This window comes from Equus przewalskii, chromosome 21 (assembly GCF_037783145.1).
Source record: "Equus przewalskii isolate Varuska chromosome 21, EquPr2, whole genome shotgun sequence".
In the NCBI taxonomy this organism is placed as follows: Eukaryota; Metazoa; Chordata; class Mammalia; order Perissodactyla; family Equidae; genus Equus; species Equus przewalskii.
This window is the reverse complement of record NC_091851.1, coordinates 25278567-25296036: the sequence shown is the minus strand read 5'-3', so window position 1 is coordinate 25296036 and position 17470 is coordinate 25278567. Positions and strand designations below refer to the sequence as shown.

Here is a 17470-nt window from a genome sequence, read left to right as displayed (position 1 = left end):
CTACTTCTGTCTCATCTCTAAATCATATGTTTCTAACCATCAGCCCTCTAACTCTTCTCTGTGTTTTATTTCTGCATAAGCCCACCCATTCTCACAGCTTCAAATGTCACTGCTCAGATGACTCTACCTTCCCTCTCTTACCTCTAAACTCCTACTTTAATAACACCTGTAAAACTGCACCCTGCCCCCACCCCCTGAGATTTTCTACTTAGTTGTCTGGCAGGCGCCTTAAACTCAATAGTTCTAAACCACTCATTATCCTCCCCCAACATCTCCAAACCATGTTCTTTACACTTCACAACTTCTCTATTTCTCCATGTTTCATAACATGGTATTATCTTTGACACTCTTCCTTTGTATCTCATCTTCTAATAAAGTCCTGTTTCTACTTATTTCTACCTTGTCTAGCATTTATCCCTTCTTTTCCATATCTACTTACAGCTCTTAAGATCAGGTTCTCATCATTGCTCCAATAATTTCTTCCTATCTCCAGGTTCTCCTTATCTTTTAATGCATGCTATACCTTGCTATCAATTCTTCCTAAAATGCAGCTTCAGCAACGTTTCCTCCCTTCAAATAGTTTCCATAGCTTCCAATACCCTCAGAGTAATGTCCAAATTCTTTTGGTCTGGCTCTTGAACTCTTTTAAATTGGTTTTACACTGTTTTCAAAATTGCCTACTTAGTTCTTGAATTCTGACACTCTGCTTCAACTGAAGCAGGCTTAGGGATCACAACATCTCTTCCATCTTCCTGTGGTACTTGGCATTATGTTGGTTATTCAAGTAAAACTTGAATTTACTTAATTTATTATTTAGTAAAAAATAAATATTCTCATAGTCATTCATTTCAAAACAATACAAATTTAATCAGTAACTACTATGTGACAGGCACTGTGCTAGGCACCAGAAATAAAAAGATGAAGATACAGATCTATATCTCAAGGAGCTCCAGGTATAATAGGGAAGAGTGGTAAACATATTAAAATACAGCCACACATCACGTAACTACAGGGATATGATCTGAGAAAAGCATCGTTAGGCGATTTTGTTGTTGAGTGAACATTCACAGGACGTACTTACACACGCCTAGATGGTACAGCCTACTACACACCTAGGCTACATGGTACTAATCTTACTGGACCACTGTCATATATGCAGCCTTTGTTGACCAAAATGTCATTATGCAGACATGACTATATAGTATAAGACAACTAATAGTGCCTGGCTTGTAGGAGACACTAAAATGTTTGCCAAATGACTAAATGAATAAACAGATTTACTAAGAAGACCGTTAGCCTACTGAGTTAAAATGTGGGGTCTAGGGGCCAGCCTGGTGGCACAGTGGTTAAGTTCGCACGTTCCGCTTCTCAGTGGCCCAGAGTTCGCCGGTTCGGGGGACAACCTGGGTGCGGACATGGCACCGCTTGGCAAGCCATGCTGTGGTAGGCATCCCACATATAAAGTAGAGGAAGATGGGCACAGATGTTAGCTCAGGGCCAGGCTTCCTCAGCAAAAAAGAGGAGGACTGGCAGTAGTTAGCTCAGAGCTAATCTTCCTTAAAAAAAAAAAAATGTGGGGTCTATCCTAAGGGTTAAAAATTTCTAGACGTAAGGACTACCAAAGTGATTTCAAAGTTTACACAAATCCAGGTAAACTGTGACTAGTTAAAAAAATGCCTATACTTTTCTTTGTTATATCTGATAAGTTGTATATACACTGATGTAATAGCAGTGTGATAAACAATTTTCTGTATAGGAAAAGTGATCCTGTATACATACCCATGAGGTCAGCAAATCCTCCAACGGGCAATCGGCAGGTTCCAGTAACAAACTGCAGAAGTCTCATTCTCTTCTCATTATCGATTTCTTTAACAAACTGTTAAAGGCACATTTAAAGAGATATATAGATCACAGGTTATGTTTAACATACTAAACAAGAAAGAAAAACAATCATTTCAAATCTGAAACCAACTGCTAGTGTCAGATGCACTAGATAATGAATGTGCTTACCACCGTAGATGGAGGAGCTTCTCCATGTTTGTTAAAAAGTCCCACCAATCTTCTCCTATATAAATCTTAGGACCACATCCTTATAGGAAGATAGCAAAAGAAGGTTGCCTTGGGCCTAAGAGCTCCCTACTTCTAGGGCAGCCCCTCCTCTCTCCCCCCGAGATCTGCCTGTCTTATAGGATATTCTTGTGGTTACATAGGACACACAGCTTGACTCAGTATAGACTTTTTGGTTTTATGAACAAATGAAATCAAGCTCACAGAATTCTGATCCAGATGTATCTCGATAACCTCCTCCTCTCGATGTTCTTGAGGTTTTGGTGTAGCTTTGCATTGCCAATATTATGTGACTTTTAACTCCTCCAACTCTGACTCAAAACATTAGGTTTCTGGAGTATGCTTTATAGCCTGTAGCACAAGTATTTTGGCTCAGCCAAATTTAAAAAAAAAAAAATTTTTTTTTTTAAAGGAAGATTAGCCCTGAGCTAACGTCTGCTGCCAATCCTCCTCTTTTTGCTGAGGAAGACTGGCCCTGAGCTCACATCCGTGCCCATCTTCCTCTACTTTATATGTGGGACGCCTGCCACAGCATGGCTTGCCAAGCGGTGCCATGACTGCACTCGGGATCCAAACCGGCGAACCCTGGGCCACTGAAGCAGAATGTGCACACTTAACAGCTGTGCCACCAGGCCAGCCCTCAGCCAAATATTTTTTTGTAAAGAATAACTTTCATCCTATTGTACTACTATTAAGTATTTTTAAATGCTAATCCTATTTGTTACAAGAAGCTCAGTTCAATAGCTGACATTTAACAAGTTTTTTATTTTTTTGCTGTGGTAAAATATATAAAACATAAAAATTTTAAGTATATAATTCAATGGCATTAAGTATATTCACAGTATTGTGTAACCATTATCTCTATTTCCAGAGTTTTTTTTAGTATCCCAAACAAATACTCTGCATGCATTAAACTTATTCCTTACTTCTCCCTCTCCCCAGCCCCTGGTCACCTCTATTCTACTTTCCGTCTCTATGAATTTGCCTGTTCTAGATACCTCATTAAGTGGAATCACAATATCTCTCCTTTTGTGACTGGCTTATTTCACTTAGAGTAATATCCTCAAGGTTCATCCATGTTATATAGCCTACGTCCTTTTTAAGGCTGGATAATATTCCACTGTATATATATACCAATTTTTTTTATCCATTCATCTACTGATGAACACTTAGGTTGCTTTCACCTTTTGGCTATTATGAATAATGCTATTATGAACATAGGTATACAAGTATCTGTTTGAGCCCCTGCCTTCAGTTCTTTTGGGTATACCTAGGAGTTGAATTGCTGGGTCATATGTTAATTCTATGGTTAACTTTTTGAGGAACCACCAACTGTTTTCCACAGTGGTGCACCATTTCGTATTCCCACCAGCAATGTAAGAGAGCTCCAATTTCTCCACATGCTCACCAAGAATAATTATTTTCTGTTTTTTGATAATAGCCACCCTAATGGGTGTGAAATGGTATCTCATAGTGGTTTTGATTTCCACTTCCCTAATGATTAGTGATATTGAGCATGTTTTCACGTGCTCTTTAGCAGACATTTTTTGAAGAGACACCATTATGATTCCAATCCACGTCTCTCTCTTGAGTTTTGCCTTCTGAACATTATGTAATTCCTAATGAAGTCTGAATGATGAAAACCATACTTTAGATAGTTCTATAACATTCCAAAAGCATTTGGATCCAATGCAGGGGAATCTTAATCATCTGGAGTTGTCTCATACTCTGGGCAAAGGTATAAGGTGTGTGTTGCTTACTTGGCAATAGTCTTAAAAGAATGCTGTTACAATCTGTATTCATCATAATGCACAGGATAGAATGAGGAGCCTGAACACACTGGTACATTTTGTTCTGTGACTCATTTCCATATGTGGTAAGCAATTTCTGAAATGTTATGGTAAGTCTGCCAATAGAAATAAATTGAGACAAACCTGCCAAAACCACATGATTTGCTTGCTTGTCCTAGTGTAATGACGGTAGATTGCATGTCTTTGCCAGTCATTCAGATCAATCTCTTGCATTCCACATAATAGGACCTTTAGGGATGAAAAAGACAAATGATTTCTTTAGGTAACAGTACAAGCTGTATAAAAATGCTAGACATGGGTAAGAAAAGACTAATATTAAACAACTTTCAAAAAACACATTAATCAAGAGGCTTTGTTTATAAACTATGTATCAAGAATTATATCTACATTACTTGTGAAGGTTGAGTTTCCATGTACGGTGTCATATATACATATTCCATTAAATAAGTCACTCATTGTAAAGAGGTGCTGATAGTAATACTTTTTTTTGGTAATATCTTTATATATTTGGATAAATTATGGACTTTCTTTAAACTATTTGGGATGCTTCAAAAGATCCTGCCAGCATTAAAAAAAACTATTGCCACTGGAAAAATGGGAAAGTGAGTTGCAAGCAGACACCTGAAGGTATTATTTACCAGCATGCTGCAGAGGAAAGAAGAAAAACTCATTACCTCTAATTCCTTTGCATCAAAGTATTGCAAATACTGCTGGGGAAGAATTTCATTAAAGCCCTCAAAAAAAGCTTGTGTCTGTTCTTCAACACCTCGAGACAACCTCCATTCAGCTACCATTCTGGTAAATAAATATAAAAAAGCTATCAGGAAGTTTAGATTTTACCTTTAAATTCTGAGTGTAAAAATAATTTTTAAAAAATTTATTATTATGAAAACCTTCAAATACATATAAAGGTAGACTATAAGGAACCCCATGTACAGACATCCCAGCTTCAACCCAACACCAATCTTATTTCATTATGCCCCTAACCCATCCCCTAGAAATCATATAATTTAATTTTAAACATAAGTATTTCAGTATATATCTCTACAAGATTAGGTCTCTTTTTAAAAACATAACCACAATTCTCTTATCACACAAAAAAAGTGAACAATAATTCCCTTATATCAAATATTTGGTGCTCAAACTCTACTCATTCACACAATCTTTTTTAACATATTGCTTGAATCAGAATCTAAAAAAGGTTCATATGATGCAAGTCTCTTAAAATTCTTTTAACTTACAGGTTTCTCCCTTGCAATTTTCTTTTAATGAAAATTTTCCTCAACTGAGTATTCTAGATTTCAGCTTTGACTTTCTTCTAATCTTTATCTATATACGTACATATTAACAGTTAAAATCACAAATATAAACTGTTTTTTCCATTTTACTACAGAATCTTTACTTTTTAGCAATTTTAACAAGCAAACAAATATGTGTATTTTAGACATCTGATTACTTGATGACAACTTAAGACAACTAAAGTCCTAAAGTTTATTGAAAACTGAAATTTTGGAAAATGGCAGTACAGGTTGTATTGGACTAATCTTCCTGCTGACTAGAATTATAAACTCTGGGCAAATTATAAAAAACAAATGTTTGAAGGCATCAGACAAAAAACAAGGCAGGCAGAAACTGGTGGGGATGAGCTTCCTGAAGGAGGCTGGCTGGAGCAGATCCACATTTAACAGGCTTTTTCCTTGAGGGCACTTCCCAGTTTACACGGAGCACAGGGGAATGGAGCTCAAACGGAAGCAACAGCCTTATTGTGCTGATGAGACATGAGGTTAGGAGCCTGAAGCTGCCAAAAGTGCTATGGAAAAGTCCCAGAAAGAAAGAAGACAAAGAGAGGGAGGCTCCAAAATATGCACAGAAATTTACTTCAAAGCCTTAGCTGACCCCTAAAACACATGTGCAGGATGATGAGACTCCAAGGAACCCCGTGCAAAGCAACAACTGCAAAGCTAAAGATCTAAGAAGAAATTTCAGCAGCTACCTAGTGCCAGATAGACAGAATTTAAGAGTTTATATCTGTATCTGACAAAGTGATGTGGTAAATACCTTGGGCTTTCCAAGGTATTTGTAAGGAGTAAGGACCATGTTCCAAGAATGAAGGTTATGTTTAGGATTAAAGGCAAAATGGAAATAGACCAGCTCTGGCAAGCTTCCACAGATCAGTGTGATCTGTCCTTAATTTAACCGCCTGTCAAAACAAAACTCAATATTCTTCAGAGGAAGAAAAAAGAATCCAGAGTCTCTACCATGTATCATCCACAATAAAAAATGACTACATATGCAAAAAAGCAGGAAAATGTGACCTATAATCAAGAGAAAAACGTCTATAGAATAAGGGCCACAGATGGCCCAATGTTGAAGTCAGCAAAGACTTTAAAAAACTTATTAAAAATGTGTTAAAGAATTTATAGGACAAGATGGACAAATTGGGTAAAGAGATGGAGATTCTCAGCAGACAAATTCTTAAAAGAACCAAATGGAAATTACAGAATATTCGAAATGAAAATTTCATTGGATAGGCTTAACAGTAGTGAATTCAAAGGCAGATCAATCAAAATGATCCAAACTGAAGGATAGAAAAAAAGATAAAAACTATATAAAGCATCTGAGAACCATGGGATATCAAAGGTTAAATATACATGTAACTGAAGTCTCTGAAGTATGTAGAGAGGGAATGAAGCAGAAGGAACATCCATAGAGACAAAGCCCTCAAATTTTCCACAATTGCTGAAATGGCATCAATCACAGATACAAGAAACTCAGCAAATGCCAAGCAGGATAAATATAAAAGCAATTACAATTAGGTACATCAGAGTCAAAATGCTAAAAACCAAAGTTAAAGAGAAAATCTTTTAAAAGTCACAGAAAAAAACCATACATTTCATTCAGAAACAATGTCTCACATCATCAAAAACAATAGAGGCCAACAATGGAATGATGTTATTGACAGAAAGCACTAAAAAGAATCTAAATCTAGCGAAAATATCCTTCAAAACTGAAGGTGACATAAAGATGTTTTCAGGTAAAAGCTGAGAGAATTTACTGCCAGCAGGTGCACACTAAGAGAAATGATAAAGGAAGTTTTTAAAGCTGAAGGGAAACGATCCCAGATGGAAAAATGGATCTGTGGGAAGAAATGAAGAGAACCAGAAATGGTAATGCGAATAAATATTAAAGACTATTTTTTCTTTTTCTTAATTTCTTTATAAATCTATCAATTGCTTGAAGCAAGAATAATAATAAGGTATTATGTGGCTTATAAGATAAATAAAATGACATTAATAGCAGAAATGGCTGAAGAGAGATAAATGGAATTATGCTATTATGAGCTTCTTATATTGTATAAGTAGTAGAATATTATATTATATAACATTAATATATTAACTATAAGCGATAAGTTGAGGATGCATACAATTATAATCATTAGAGCAGTCACTAAAGAAATTAAAGAGGTATAGCTAAAAAAACCCAGAAGAGATTAAAAAAAGAAGACTAAAAATCACTCTTTTAATTCAAAAGAATGCAGGAAAGGAGGAACAAAGGAAATTGGGAAAAATAAGAAACAAATAAGGTGACAGACTTAGGTCCTACCATATCAGTAATAATATTAAATGTAAATGTACTAAACACTGCAATTAAAAAGTAAAGATTATCAGACTGGATAAAAATAATAAGATCCAAGACTATGTTGCTTATAAGAAACATACTTTAAATACAAAGACACAGGACTGAAAGTAAAGGATAGAGGAAGATATACCATGGAAATACTAATCACAAGAAAGCTGGAGCAGCTATATTACTCAGAGGTAAAAATAGAAAAGCAGGCAAGAGACCCAGAAACTGGAACTCAAGAAGCAGCAGATAGTGAAATCTCACCCTGATCTGACAGAATTGGTGTTGAGAATATGTGAATGAACCACTAACTCCTGAGACTAAAAGTATGAACCAATGCAAAACATAACAGAGGTACACTACAAACCATCATTTTAAAAAAGTACATTAAAAAATACTTATATTTTACCTGATCTTACAATATTCCCCATGAAAAAGATCTGCATATAAATTTTTCTTTTCAATGACATGGTGTTACACGGCATAGTAGTTATAGAACTGGTATTTAAAAGAGTGATCTAGCACTACTTCTACCCTTAAAACTCCCACTTTTGCATAGAAAGTAAAAGTTTCATATAAGAGAAATTTTTTTCCATCACTTTATAAACTTTTAAAATTCTGGTAAAATTGAAAACATACCAGAAAGAGGGTATAAAACCCATTAGCACCCACTAGACTAATTGTTTGTAAGATTTAGTTTGAAATAACCTGTAGGATAGTCCCTCCATCCTGCTGCCTCCACAAGAATCTATCCCACCTCTCACTGTTTTGTTGCCAGACTTGTTGAAAGAGAAATTTAGATTGACTGTCTACTGAATTTAGTCCTTAATTTATTGTAATCTGGCTTCTACATCAACCACTTGACTGTAGTTCTAACTGTTCTCTTAAGGGTTATTATAACTTATTAGCCTCCACATCTTCTAAGGATTCCTCATGTTCTTTGGCTTCTGTAATGCAGGACACGGCAGAACAGGATATCAACTCTGTGCTGCCTGACAACACAGCACCATACACCATGGCTACTCTTCCCTATTTACTATTTGTGACTTGTGTTTTCCAGTCTCCATATTTCTGCTTAAAACTCTTGCTCTCATTTCTGCACAACTGAATTCTCCCCAACCTTCAAAGCTCAACTTAAATATTATCAGCTACTTACTCCATGATTACAACTAGATGAAACGATGTCTCCCTCCTTTGACTTCCCAAAGCATTTTCCCTGTTCCTCAACACACTTATAAGGTAGAAAGTATCAATCATGCCCTTATTAATAGATAATCAGTTCTTATAGTAATTAGTAAGAAGGCAATTTTTTTTTTTAAATACTATCCACTAGTATTACTAGGTGATTATCAACATGCTGTAGTCCAACAGAAAGGCTAAACTATGTCAAAAGGAGCATTCTCTCTCACCTGATATATTCCTCTTTATTTTCTTCTGTTACAAGAATATTGCCGCCATTGGGTTTCAAATCATGACTCTTGATTTCACCTAAAATTTCTTTATCAACAGAGAAGTACATTTCCAAACCACATTCCTCAATATTGTTTTCTCTGCACAAATGAAATTAACACTATTGGTTACACTAATTCAATCATATAAAAGTTTTTAACTGAAGGACTACGTTCTTAATTACTATTAAACTACAAAATCAAAATAATAAGAAAACTGGAAGATTATGCTCCAAAGTCGTCATATTTTTGCCTAAGATCTTGGGTGCATTTCTGTAAGATTTATCATACTGAATAATGAGAGAGGTTTAACATAGACCATTTAAATTCAATAAACCAATTACATGCTTACAGTTTGGATAAGTTACCAATACCATAATGAAAGCACATAGACTATATTTTGATAAATTAAATGGAAACAAACTTACTTAACCCAGATGAGAGAATTGTAAAATTCTGGATCAATAGATTCTAAATCCTTTAGTCCAACTGGTTTGTTCAAGATACGCTTATAGAATGGCAAAGAAAAACCTGTGTCAATGAATTTCCCATGGAACAGAGCCTATGCAAGAAGAAAATAATACCATTTAAGATAATTTTATTATAATAGTCGTATTTCAGAATGTTAGATGAGTTCTTCATTAAAAAAAGGCTCCCTGGTCATATGATCTATTATGGTACGTTTCTGGGAAAAGGGCAAATATAACAAACCCAATCTTAGAAATGTCTCAGTGATGAGAAAATTTCAAATGAGAAAGTTAAAGAAACAATGCTTTAGTGTTGCTGAATTAGTGAAGTAAACACAGTTCCCCACCTGCACTTACCATGGCAATAAACCTGCCAATAAAACGAAAATATTTCAGGTGATCTGGATTGATGTAAGAAGCTGGGTTTATCTGCAAGCAGTAGTTATCCTTCCCTGCATATTCAAACAGGCAATACATTGGGTTCAACACCTCATGTGACAAAAGAAAGAACCATTCTCTGAAATCAAAAGAAAATTTAGGGTAAAAAATCTTGTAAGTAACCATGCCAACAAATCAAAGAGCAGTGCTACAAAGTTCTCAGGAATCTACACTCTTCAGCTGGTGATAGTTTTCTAATCCCATGTGGATTTTTACTGCTTCTTTTCAAACTGATATCTATTTTATAGAGATGATATTTACACACTGCTTATAATTATATTTCAAGGAATCTAAGACATCCTTGACTTTGATGAACCACTGACAAAATTTTTTCCAATTATGATACAATCCCAATTTCATAGATATTAAAATAAGAAAATGGTAGTCTTAGAATCAATGAAATACTATACATAGGCAAGCTTAAAATTCACTATTAACCCATGAGGTTAGAGCAGCTGAAACGAATCTAATATTATTACATCTATTACTAAGCCCCACAGTGATCCTGATCGAGTGCCACTGCTCCTAAATCTTAGATAAATATGAAAAACCTTCCAATTTCACAGAGGCAATATAACACTTAATTCAAGCTACTCATTCATTAGAAAAATGCTCCGAGAAGCTCTAATTCAAATGCTGTGAAAACACCAACCAATATTAATATAAGATTATGGTTACTATGTAACAAGGGTGGGTCTAGTAGAACAGCAGGCAGAGAGCATCTGGAGCAGTACATGTGATCTGAGCTGTGTCCGTGATTTCTTTTCCTATTAGTTCATGGCCTCTGGTGGTAATGCTGCTTATACTTTAATACTGCCAGTTGATTTTCTAATTAAGAATGAATGACTCCTTCTTCCTCAATTATCTTTAACTTGTAAAAAATTAAATGTTTCTATACATATTTATTATTTACCTGTGATTACTTCATACATTTTGAAATATGAACTTTGAAATACAACATAAGTAAAACCTACTAAAACGTAGCCACTGATTAGTATGCAAAGACTCAGGGTCTCAATTAAGTCATGAATAAATAGTATTTCGACTCTTCACAATAATCCTAGAAAAGCAGATATGACTATTCTTATTTTACAGATGAAGATATTTGCCCCAGTTTGTACTACTCAGTGCAGAAAAAGGATTCAAATGCATCTTGACTCCAAAGTCCTTGCCTTTCCATACTTCCACTGCTATGTAAACTTTTAACCTGATATGATATATTGTTATGGAATAAGCAAAGCAATTTCTTGCTTGAGTCTATCTTCTAGGGTTTGATTAGAAGCTCCAATATTAAGAAAGCAGAATTAAAAATTTCACCGCCTATTGTATACAGCCTTCTGTATCCTCATATTAATCGCAGTTGGGAAATGAATGACTATTATCTGTATCAGTAATCTGTGATGGGGAAAATGACCTGATCACTGTAGGGCCTTATATGTATTGTGGAACAGACATTAGGTGGTGGATTAAATACTGGCTTCTGGTTTGATAACGCAAAGCTTGCAACCAGGCTCTTTAAATTAGTTATGTGTCTTAACCTCATTATTACCTGTAAAATTCTATCTCACAGGTTTATCCTAAGGATTAAACGAGTGATGTGGGTGAAGTCCAATTAGCAGAACCTTAGAGAAAAAGTGCGGGATTAATGTTTATTGAAATTCTGTAGATGCAGCATAATAAAGGTACAATAATTTGCTACATTTCATTTTCCTGAAATAATAAGATTGAGAAAATAATACTTGCAAGCAAAGTGTAATGATACCTTTGGAGGAAAGGTACTAAGTTGTGAGTATTCATATTATCACTACCTTGCTACACCTCCATAATCTAAACCTTCTTCTCCTGGAAAAATCACCCACAAACGTCTTCGCAGATCTTGGGGACTGAAGCTCATTATCTACAAAACAATAAAGTAAAAGAATTGGTAAAAGCAGTTGTTGAAATACCAAACTACCACTTCCAGGTTTGAAATCTCCTTCATTATAGGTAACTTAAATTCTCCATAACACAGAATGGTGTTTGTTGTCTAGTCAACACCAAACATACAGAAAATACATTAAAGTTTCATAATATTTTATATATTATACGTATCTATATTTCTATATACTTTATACATATATAATTTTCTTTTAAACAATCCTACTATTGACATAAAGTTGGTTCTCTCGCTTGCTTAGAGCAGAGTTAATTGTGAGCATAGTTAGAGGTTATATCCCCTTTTTTTGTTTGGTTTTGGTTTTGGTTTTGTTTGGGTAGGTCTGTGTTTGTTTTACAGCCAAAAGATACACTTAATAGCTACTTGGCTAACTTGGAAATGAAAACCAGTGGCTGCAGAGAGAATATACTTAACTTTGGAAACTCATTTCTCAGTTGAAACCTATAAATACCTGGAAAAACTACTCAAATTTTGCATCCTACTACAGTGGTTAATAAGATCATCTTCATATTTGAAGGACAGTACCATTATTGACCTACAATGGATAGGTCGTTTGGGTTCTTGCTTTGTAAAACTATTTAATTACTTTCCTGAAATTGGGCCAGTGGAACATTACAAATATTAATTACTCTTAGGAAAAAAACGACAGGGCCTGATGAGAGAGAAGTTCATACAATGCCTCTATTTCATGAAATGGTAAGACTGAATTCTTACATTTAAATATCCAGAGAGGCTCAGTAAGTAACCTGCTTATGCCAGGGTTCTCTTAGTTCCCACCAAACATGTATATCACTTTCATGAATTCATATCCCACTCAAACAAGAAAATCCCAGATGTAATAAAAAATTCAATGCTTACAACAAAATATTCTACAAATACTATAGGCTAGATATATAGCAATGCAAACGAGAGACGTTACAGGTTAAAAATTTTTGTTTGTTTGTTTGTTTCTTGTTCCCTCTGGCTATTCCTTGTCGCTGTGCTTGCTCTGGAAACCCTAGGCCGTCCCTGATCTCTCTTGCTGTTCTCCCTAAACTGAGACTGTTCCCTTAGGAAGTTCTGGTTGTTCCTTTGCCCTGTGTCTGATACCTGGGGATTCACTGTTCCCTGGAAAAAAATCTTTAAATAATATCCTTTAACAAATGTCTACTATGAAGGAAAAGAACCAAATTTTTCTCCTGCAATTTCTCCCATAAATAGTTGTGCTATGTTAACAAAAACACTTACTACCCAAAACAACTTTATCCAACAGTTATGAAGAAAATCTGATACTAATTTTGCTATCAGATTTGTCACTCTTCAAAGCAATCAAATTTTTCTCAAGTTTTTATTCCACACTTATTTGATGGATGTCAAATCTAGATGACAATTTTAAACAACTGTTTTAGTACCATCTGGTCTGTCATTCTGCAAAAACCTTTAGGTTTCAAAGTCAAAAGATAAAGGGACATTTAATCACGTTTTGCATCTTTTCACAGCACTACTACTTGCAAGCTATGTTCAAAGAAACTGGTCCACCAGCGACTACACAGTGGTTATGAATATGAAAATTAGAAATAGCTAACGACTAGGGTGGGGAATGGCCTTGGAGACTTACATCAGATCAAGGGAATGACTCATAATTCTCTAAATGGCCTTAGTCAAGCTCTGCTGCTAAAAAGCTATCTGCTCCTACTTAGCAGGATGCCAACTGGCTTTTCCCTTCAATGTTAATAACTGAGGTTCCATTAGGAAACGAACATAACTGTTTTTGAAAGCAAGTAGCCAGCTACGTCAACTATCTCAGACAATCTCTTTTCCCTTTGCATTCAGTTTGGCACTTCTTGAAGCTGTAGCTACCACAATTATTGTAGGGACTTTATAATAAAGACAATAAAACAAGGACTAACTGGATGTTTTCATTTTAAGACATTTTTTCACTGGTCATTTTAATCTTCCCTATAACAAAATTAGTTAACATTTAGTTGCAGTTGATTGGTAAATAAAGTTGCAAAACAAAGGTAAGCAGTAAATTAACTCAGGTTCTGAGGACAACTAGAAAAACTGGTTGACTATTTCTGAAAACATATCTTGTTTTAGATATTGTCACCAATGACCAATTACGTTCTTTCCTACATAAATTTTTTTTAATGATAGGAGTAACATATACTTATTGTAAAAATGTAAGTAATACAGAAGTATAAAAGTCTTCCCCTCTCCTCTTCTACCCATCCAACGTTCATATGGATATTTCTAGACTCTTGTCTACCAAAAGCATATTTTCTTACTTAAATATCTATTTCAAATCAAACACTTAGCTTATAAATGGAAACCTGAAACTCACTAATCACTTTAAGTTACTCTGACACTTCAAAAGCACAAAATACACACATACAAAAGTACACATACAAAACTATCTCCATGTTCCTAAATTTTAAGTACTAAGGTAGCTGGCATGAGATTAGACTTAAAAATTCAAGGACTCCAACTCAAAAAGTTCCAAACTATTTAGATTAAACTGCCAGCACCAAAAGGTGGTTTTAGATTGGCAGCCAGGAGGCAAACTATTGAGTGGATGAAACAATACCTGCTGAAAGGAATCCTCAAACAATGTTTTTCTTGTCACTGTAATCTTTATGTGCTGTGGCATGGTCAGTTGCTGAAATACAAGAATGACTTAAGTCAACTCTCACCATTAAAATGGCCTATCAAGAAACCAAAAAAGCAAAGTTTTATTTACTTTAATCTTTGCTTACAGAAACAAGTAGACTATGAATATGAATTTATATTCAATAATGTTTAACCATGCATTTGTGAGCATTCATGATAATTATAGATCATTTGATATATAAGATCAATTATAGATAATTTGAAATATAAGAAAGAGAAGAAAACAAGATTTTATATGCACAGTGCTTACTTAATGAGTCAACTCAATCTTTACTTAATTTATTTTCAAAAAGCTAATTCAAATTCTTTTTGCTGCCTAGGCCCAGTTAATTACAGGAGTTTGAAATTTAAAAAATATTCATCTTAGTAACACTGTGACTAGTGCATTCATTTTATTTATTACCCATAAAGAAATCATTAATTCAGTAAATATTTATACATCAAAAGTACTTGATCACATCTGGGAAAAATACTCTGAATATAATCATATATATGTATGTATCTATCAAAGTGATACATATATATATGTATTTATCAAAGTCATTTATATCAAATGCCACATAAAACAGGCTGGTTACAATTTATACATCAGAAAATGTTTTAACTCATTTGTTTGAAGAGTTGTGCAATTTGAAAGTAATGGGTATTAGAAAGAGTAGCAATATTTTCTTATCCAAATGGTTTGAAAATTATTCTTTTAGACAACTGAAGCCACAAATTATCTGATAAATCTATTTCTTTGCCCTAAAAGTAGGCGAGATTCCAATGCTTCCCATTTTAGCTGTTTTTCTATGGGTTATTTTCACAACCACTGACTGTGTAATATAAGCAACAAACAAAGGAAAGGGAGTACAGAAATACAGTCCTGATACTAACCTGACACCAGAACCGGAAATACTGAACCTTTGCCTTGAAGTCTCGTACATAGGCTATCTGGGGTCCATTGTCTCTAAGGAAGAATGTTAATATGACATATACAGCTGCATGTAAGATAAAATATTGAAGGAAAGCAAAATACCACACCCCCTCAGTACTTTACAGTCAAATAGAAAAATATCCTAGTACAGTAGACTCCTTAATACCACTTTAAAAAAATATATATTTCCCAAGACTATTTTTAAGTAAGAGACAGAAATAAAATTTGGCCTTTTTAAAGCCACTGTTGTATGATTTTCTCTTATATAAACCAAATCAGTCTAACAGGGCTGGGTAAAGGAGGTTTTATCTGAGAATGTTGTCTAGCCTCAAATCAATTCTCTCTTTCTCTCCCCCTCTGTCTCTCTCTCTCTCTCTTAAATTAGACTTGATATTTACCTGGGCAGACAACTATCTTGGATAAAGATTACATTTCAAAGTGTGGCTGTGTGACTTAACTATGGCTAATGAGCTGTAAGTGGAAATGCTGTATAGGACTTCCAGGAAGGCTCTTTTATAGAGAGCTGACATAGCTGAAAAGAGATTTTTTTCTCTTTCCAATTTGCTCTTCCTCCATATTCCAGCCTGAAGTGTGACTATAATAGCTGAAGTTTCATCAGTTATCACAAACTATGATGTGACCTTGAGGTCTGGGCTGGTAGACAGAAAGAAAGAAGTCTAGATCACGGATGCCACCATAAGCCTTTCAAGCTAGCCCTGAACTTCATATCACTGAATTATGTGCTTTTTCTTCTAGATTATTTTTAATTTCATTTTTTAAATGTATAAAGTAGAAATATAATTGATTCTGTTTCTGGCAACACTGTTAAATTCACTTACTAGTTCTAGTAGTTTTTTCTAGATTCCATATGATTTTCTATATATATAACTATATTATCTGTGTGGAAAAAAAGAGTTTTATTTCTTCCTTTCCAATCTATATATCTCTTATTTCTTTCTCTTATCTCTTCGGACTACCAATACAATGTTGAAAGGAAGTAGTGACAGTAGATATCCTTGTCTTGTTCTTGATCTTGAGGTATTTCATCGTTAAGTATTGATGTTGGTTTGTAAGTCTTTCATAAATACTATTTTTCAGGTAAGAAAGTTTCCAAGGTAGCTGAGAGTTTATCATAAACTTGCATTGTATTTTGTCAAGTGCTTTCTTTTCTTGAGGAAGATTAGCCCTGAGCTAACATCCACTGCCAATCCTCCTCTTTTTGCTGAAGAAGATTGGCCCTGAGCTAACACCTGTGCCCATCTTCCTCTACTTTACATGTGGGACACCTGCCATAGCATGGCCTGATAAGCAGTGCACAGGTCTGTGCCCAGGATCCGAACTGGCAAACCCCGGCTGCCAAAGTGGACTGCAGGAACCTAACTGCTACGCCAATAGGCCAACCCCTTGTCAAGTGCTTTCTTGAAATGATCATGATTTATTGCCTTTAATCTGTTAATATGGTGAATTACATTGATGGATTTTTGTATATTAAACCAATCTTGCATTCCTGGGATAAACTCCACATGATGATAGTATAATATCCATTTCCTATCTTGGATTTAATTTGCCACTGTTTTGTTAAAGATTTTTACACCTATGTTCATAGAAATATTAGTCAATAAGTTTCTTCTACTTTTCTTGTCTGATTTTTGTATCAGGGTTATAGGAGCCTCATAAAATGAGTTGGGAAGTGTTCCCATCTCTCATATGTGATGAAAGAATTTAAACAGGATTGATATTATTTATTACTTATAATTTTGATAAAATTTACCAGTGAGGCCATCTAGGCCAGAATTTTGTTTATGGGAAATTGCTGAATTATGAATTCAATTTCTTTACCAGACACAGGGCTATTTAGATTTCCCGTTTCTTGTTGTGTTCACCTTCGTGACTTGTCTTTTTCAAGAAATTTGTCCATTTGATCTAAAACGTCAAATTCATTGGCATAAAGCTGTTCAAAATATACACCTTACTATCTTTTAATGTGTGTAGGATATGTAGTGATAGCCTTCTTTTACTTTCATATTAGTATTTGTGTTTTCTTTTTTTCCCTCTCAGGTTTACTAGGGATTATCAATATTATTAATCTTTTTCAAAGATCCAACTTCTAGCTT

At 34.7% G+C, this 17470-nt stretch overlaps 1 protein-coding gene across 8 annotated transcripts in view; it reads right to left on the bottom strand.

Moving 5' to 3' along the window:
* ITCH (itchy E3 ubiquitin protein ligase) overlaps positions 1–17470 on the bottom strand; it is a 109091-nt gene that overhangs the window by 7899 nt on the left and 83722 nt on the right. For all 8 annotated transcript variants that reach the window (XM_070588116.1, XM_070588115.1, XM_070588117.1 and 5 more), the window contains 9 exons: positions 15317–15389; positions 14358–14429; positions 11664–11752; positions 9775–9934; positions 9379–9512; positions 8912–9052; positions 4553–4673; positions 4002–4106; positions 1780–1876 (listed from right to left, as the gene is read on the bottom strand). In XM_070588116.1, the coding sequence (XP_070444217.1) occupies positions 1780–1876; positions 4002–4106; positions 4553–4673; positions 8912–9052; positions 9379–9512; positions 9775–9934; positions 11664–11752; positions 14358–14429; positions 15317–15389 (992 nt within the window). The remainder of the gene's footprint in view (positions 1–1779; positions 1877–4001; positions 4107–4552; positions 4674–8911; positions 9053–9378; positions 9513–9774; positions 9935–11663; positions 11753–14357; positions 14430–15316; positions 15390–17470) is intronic.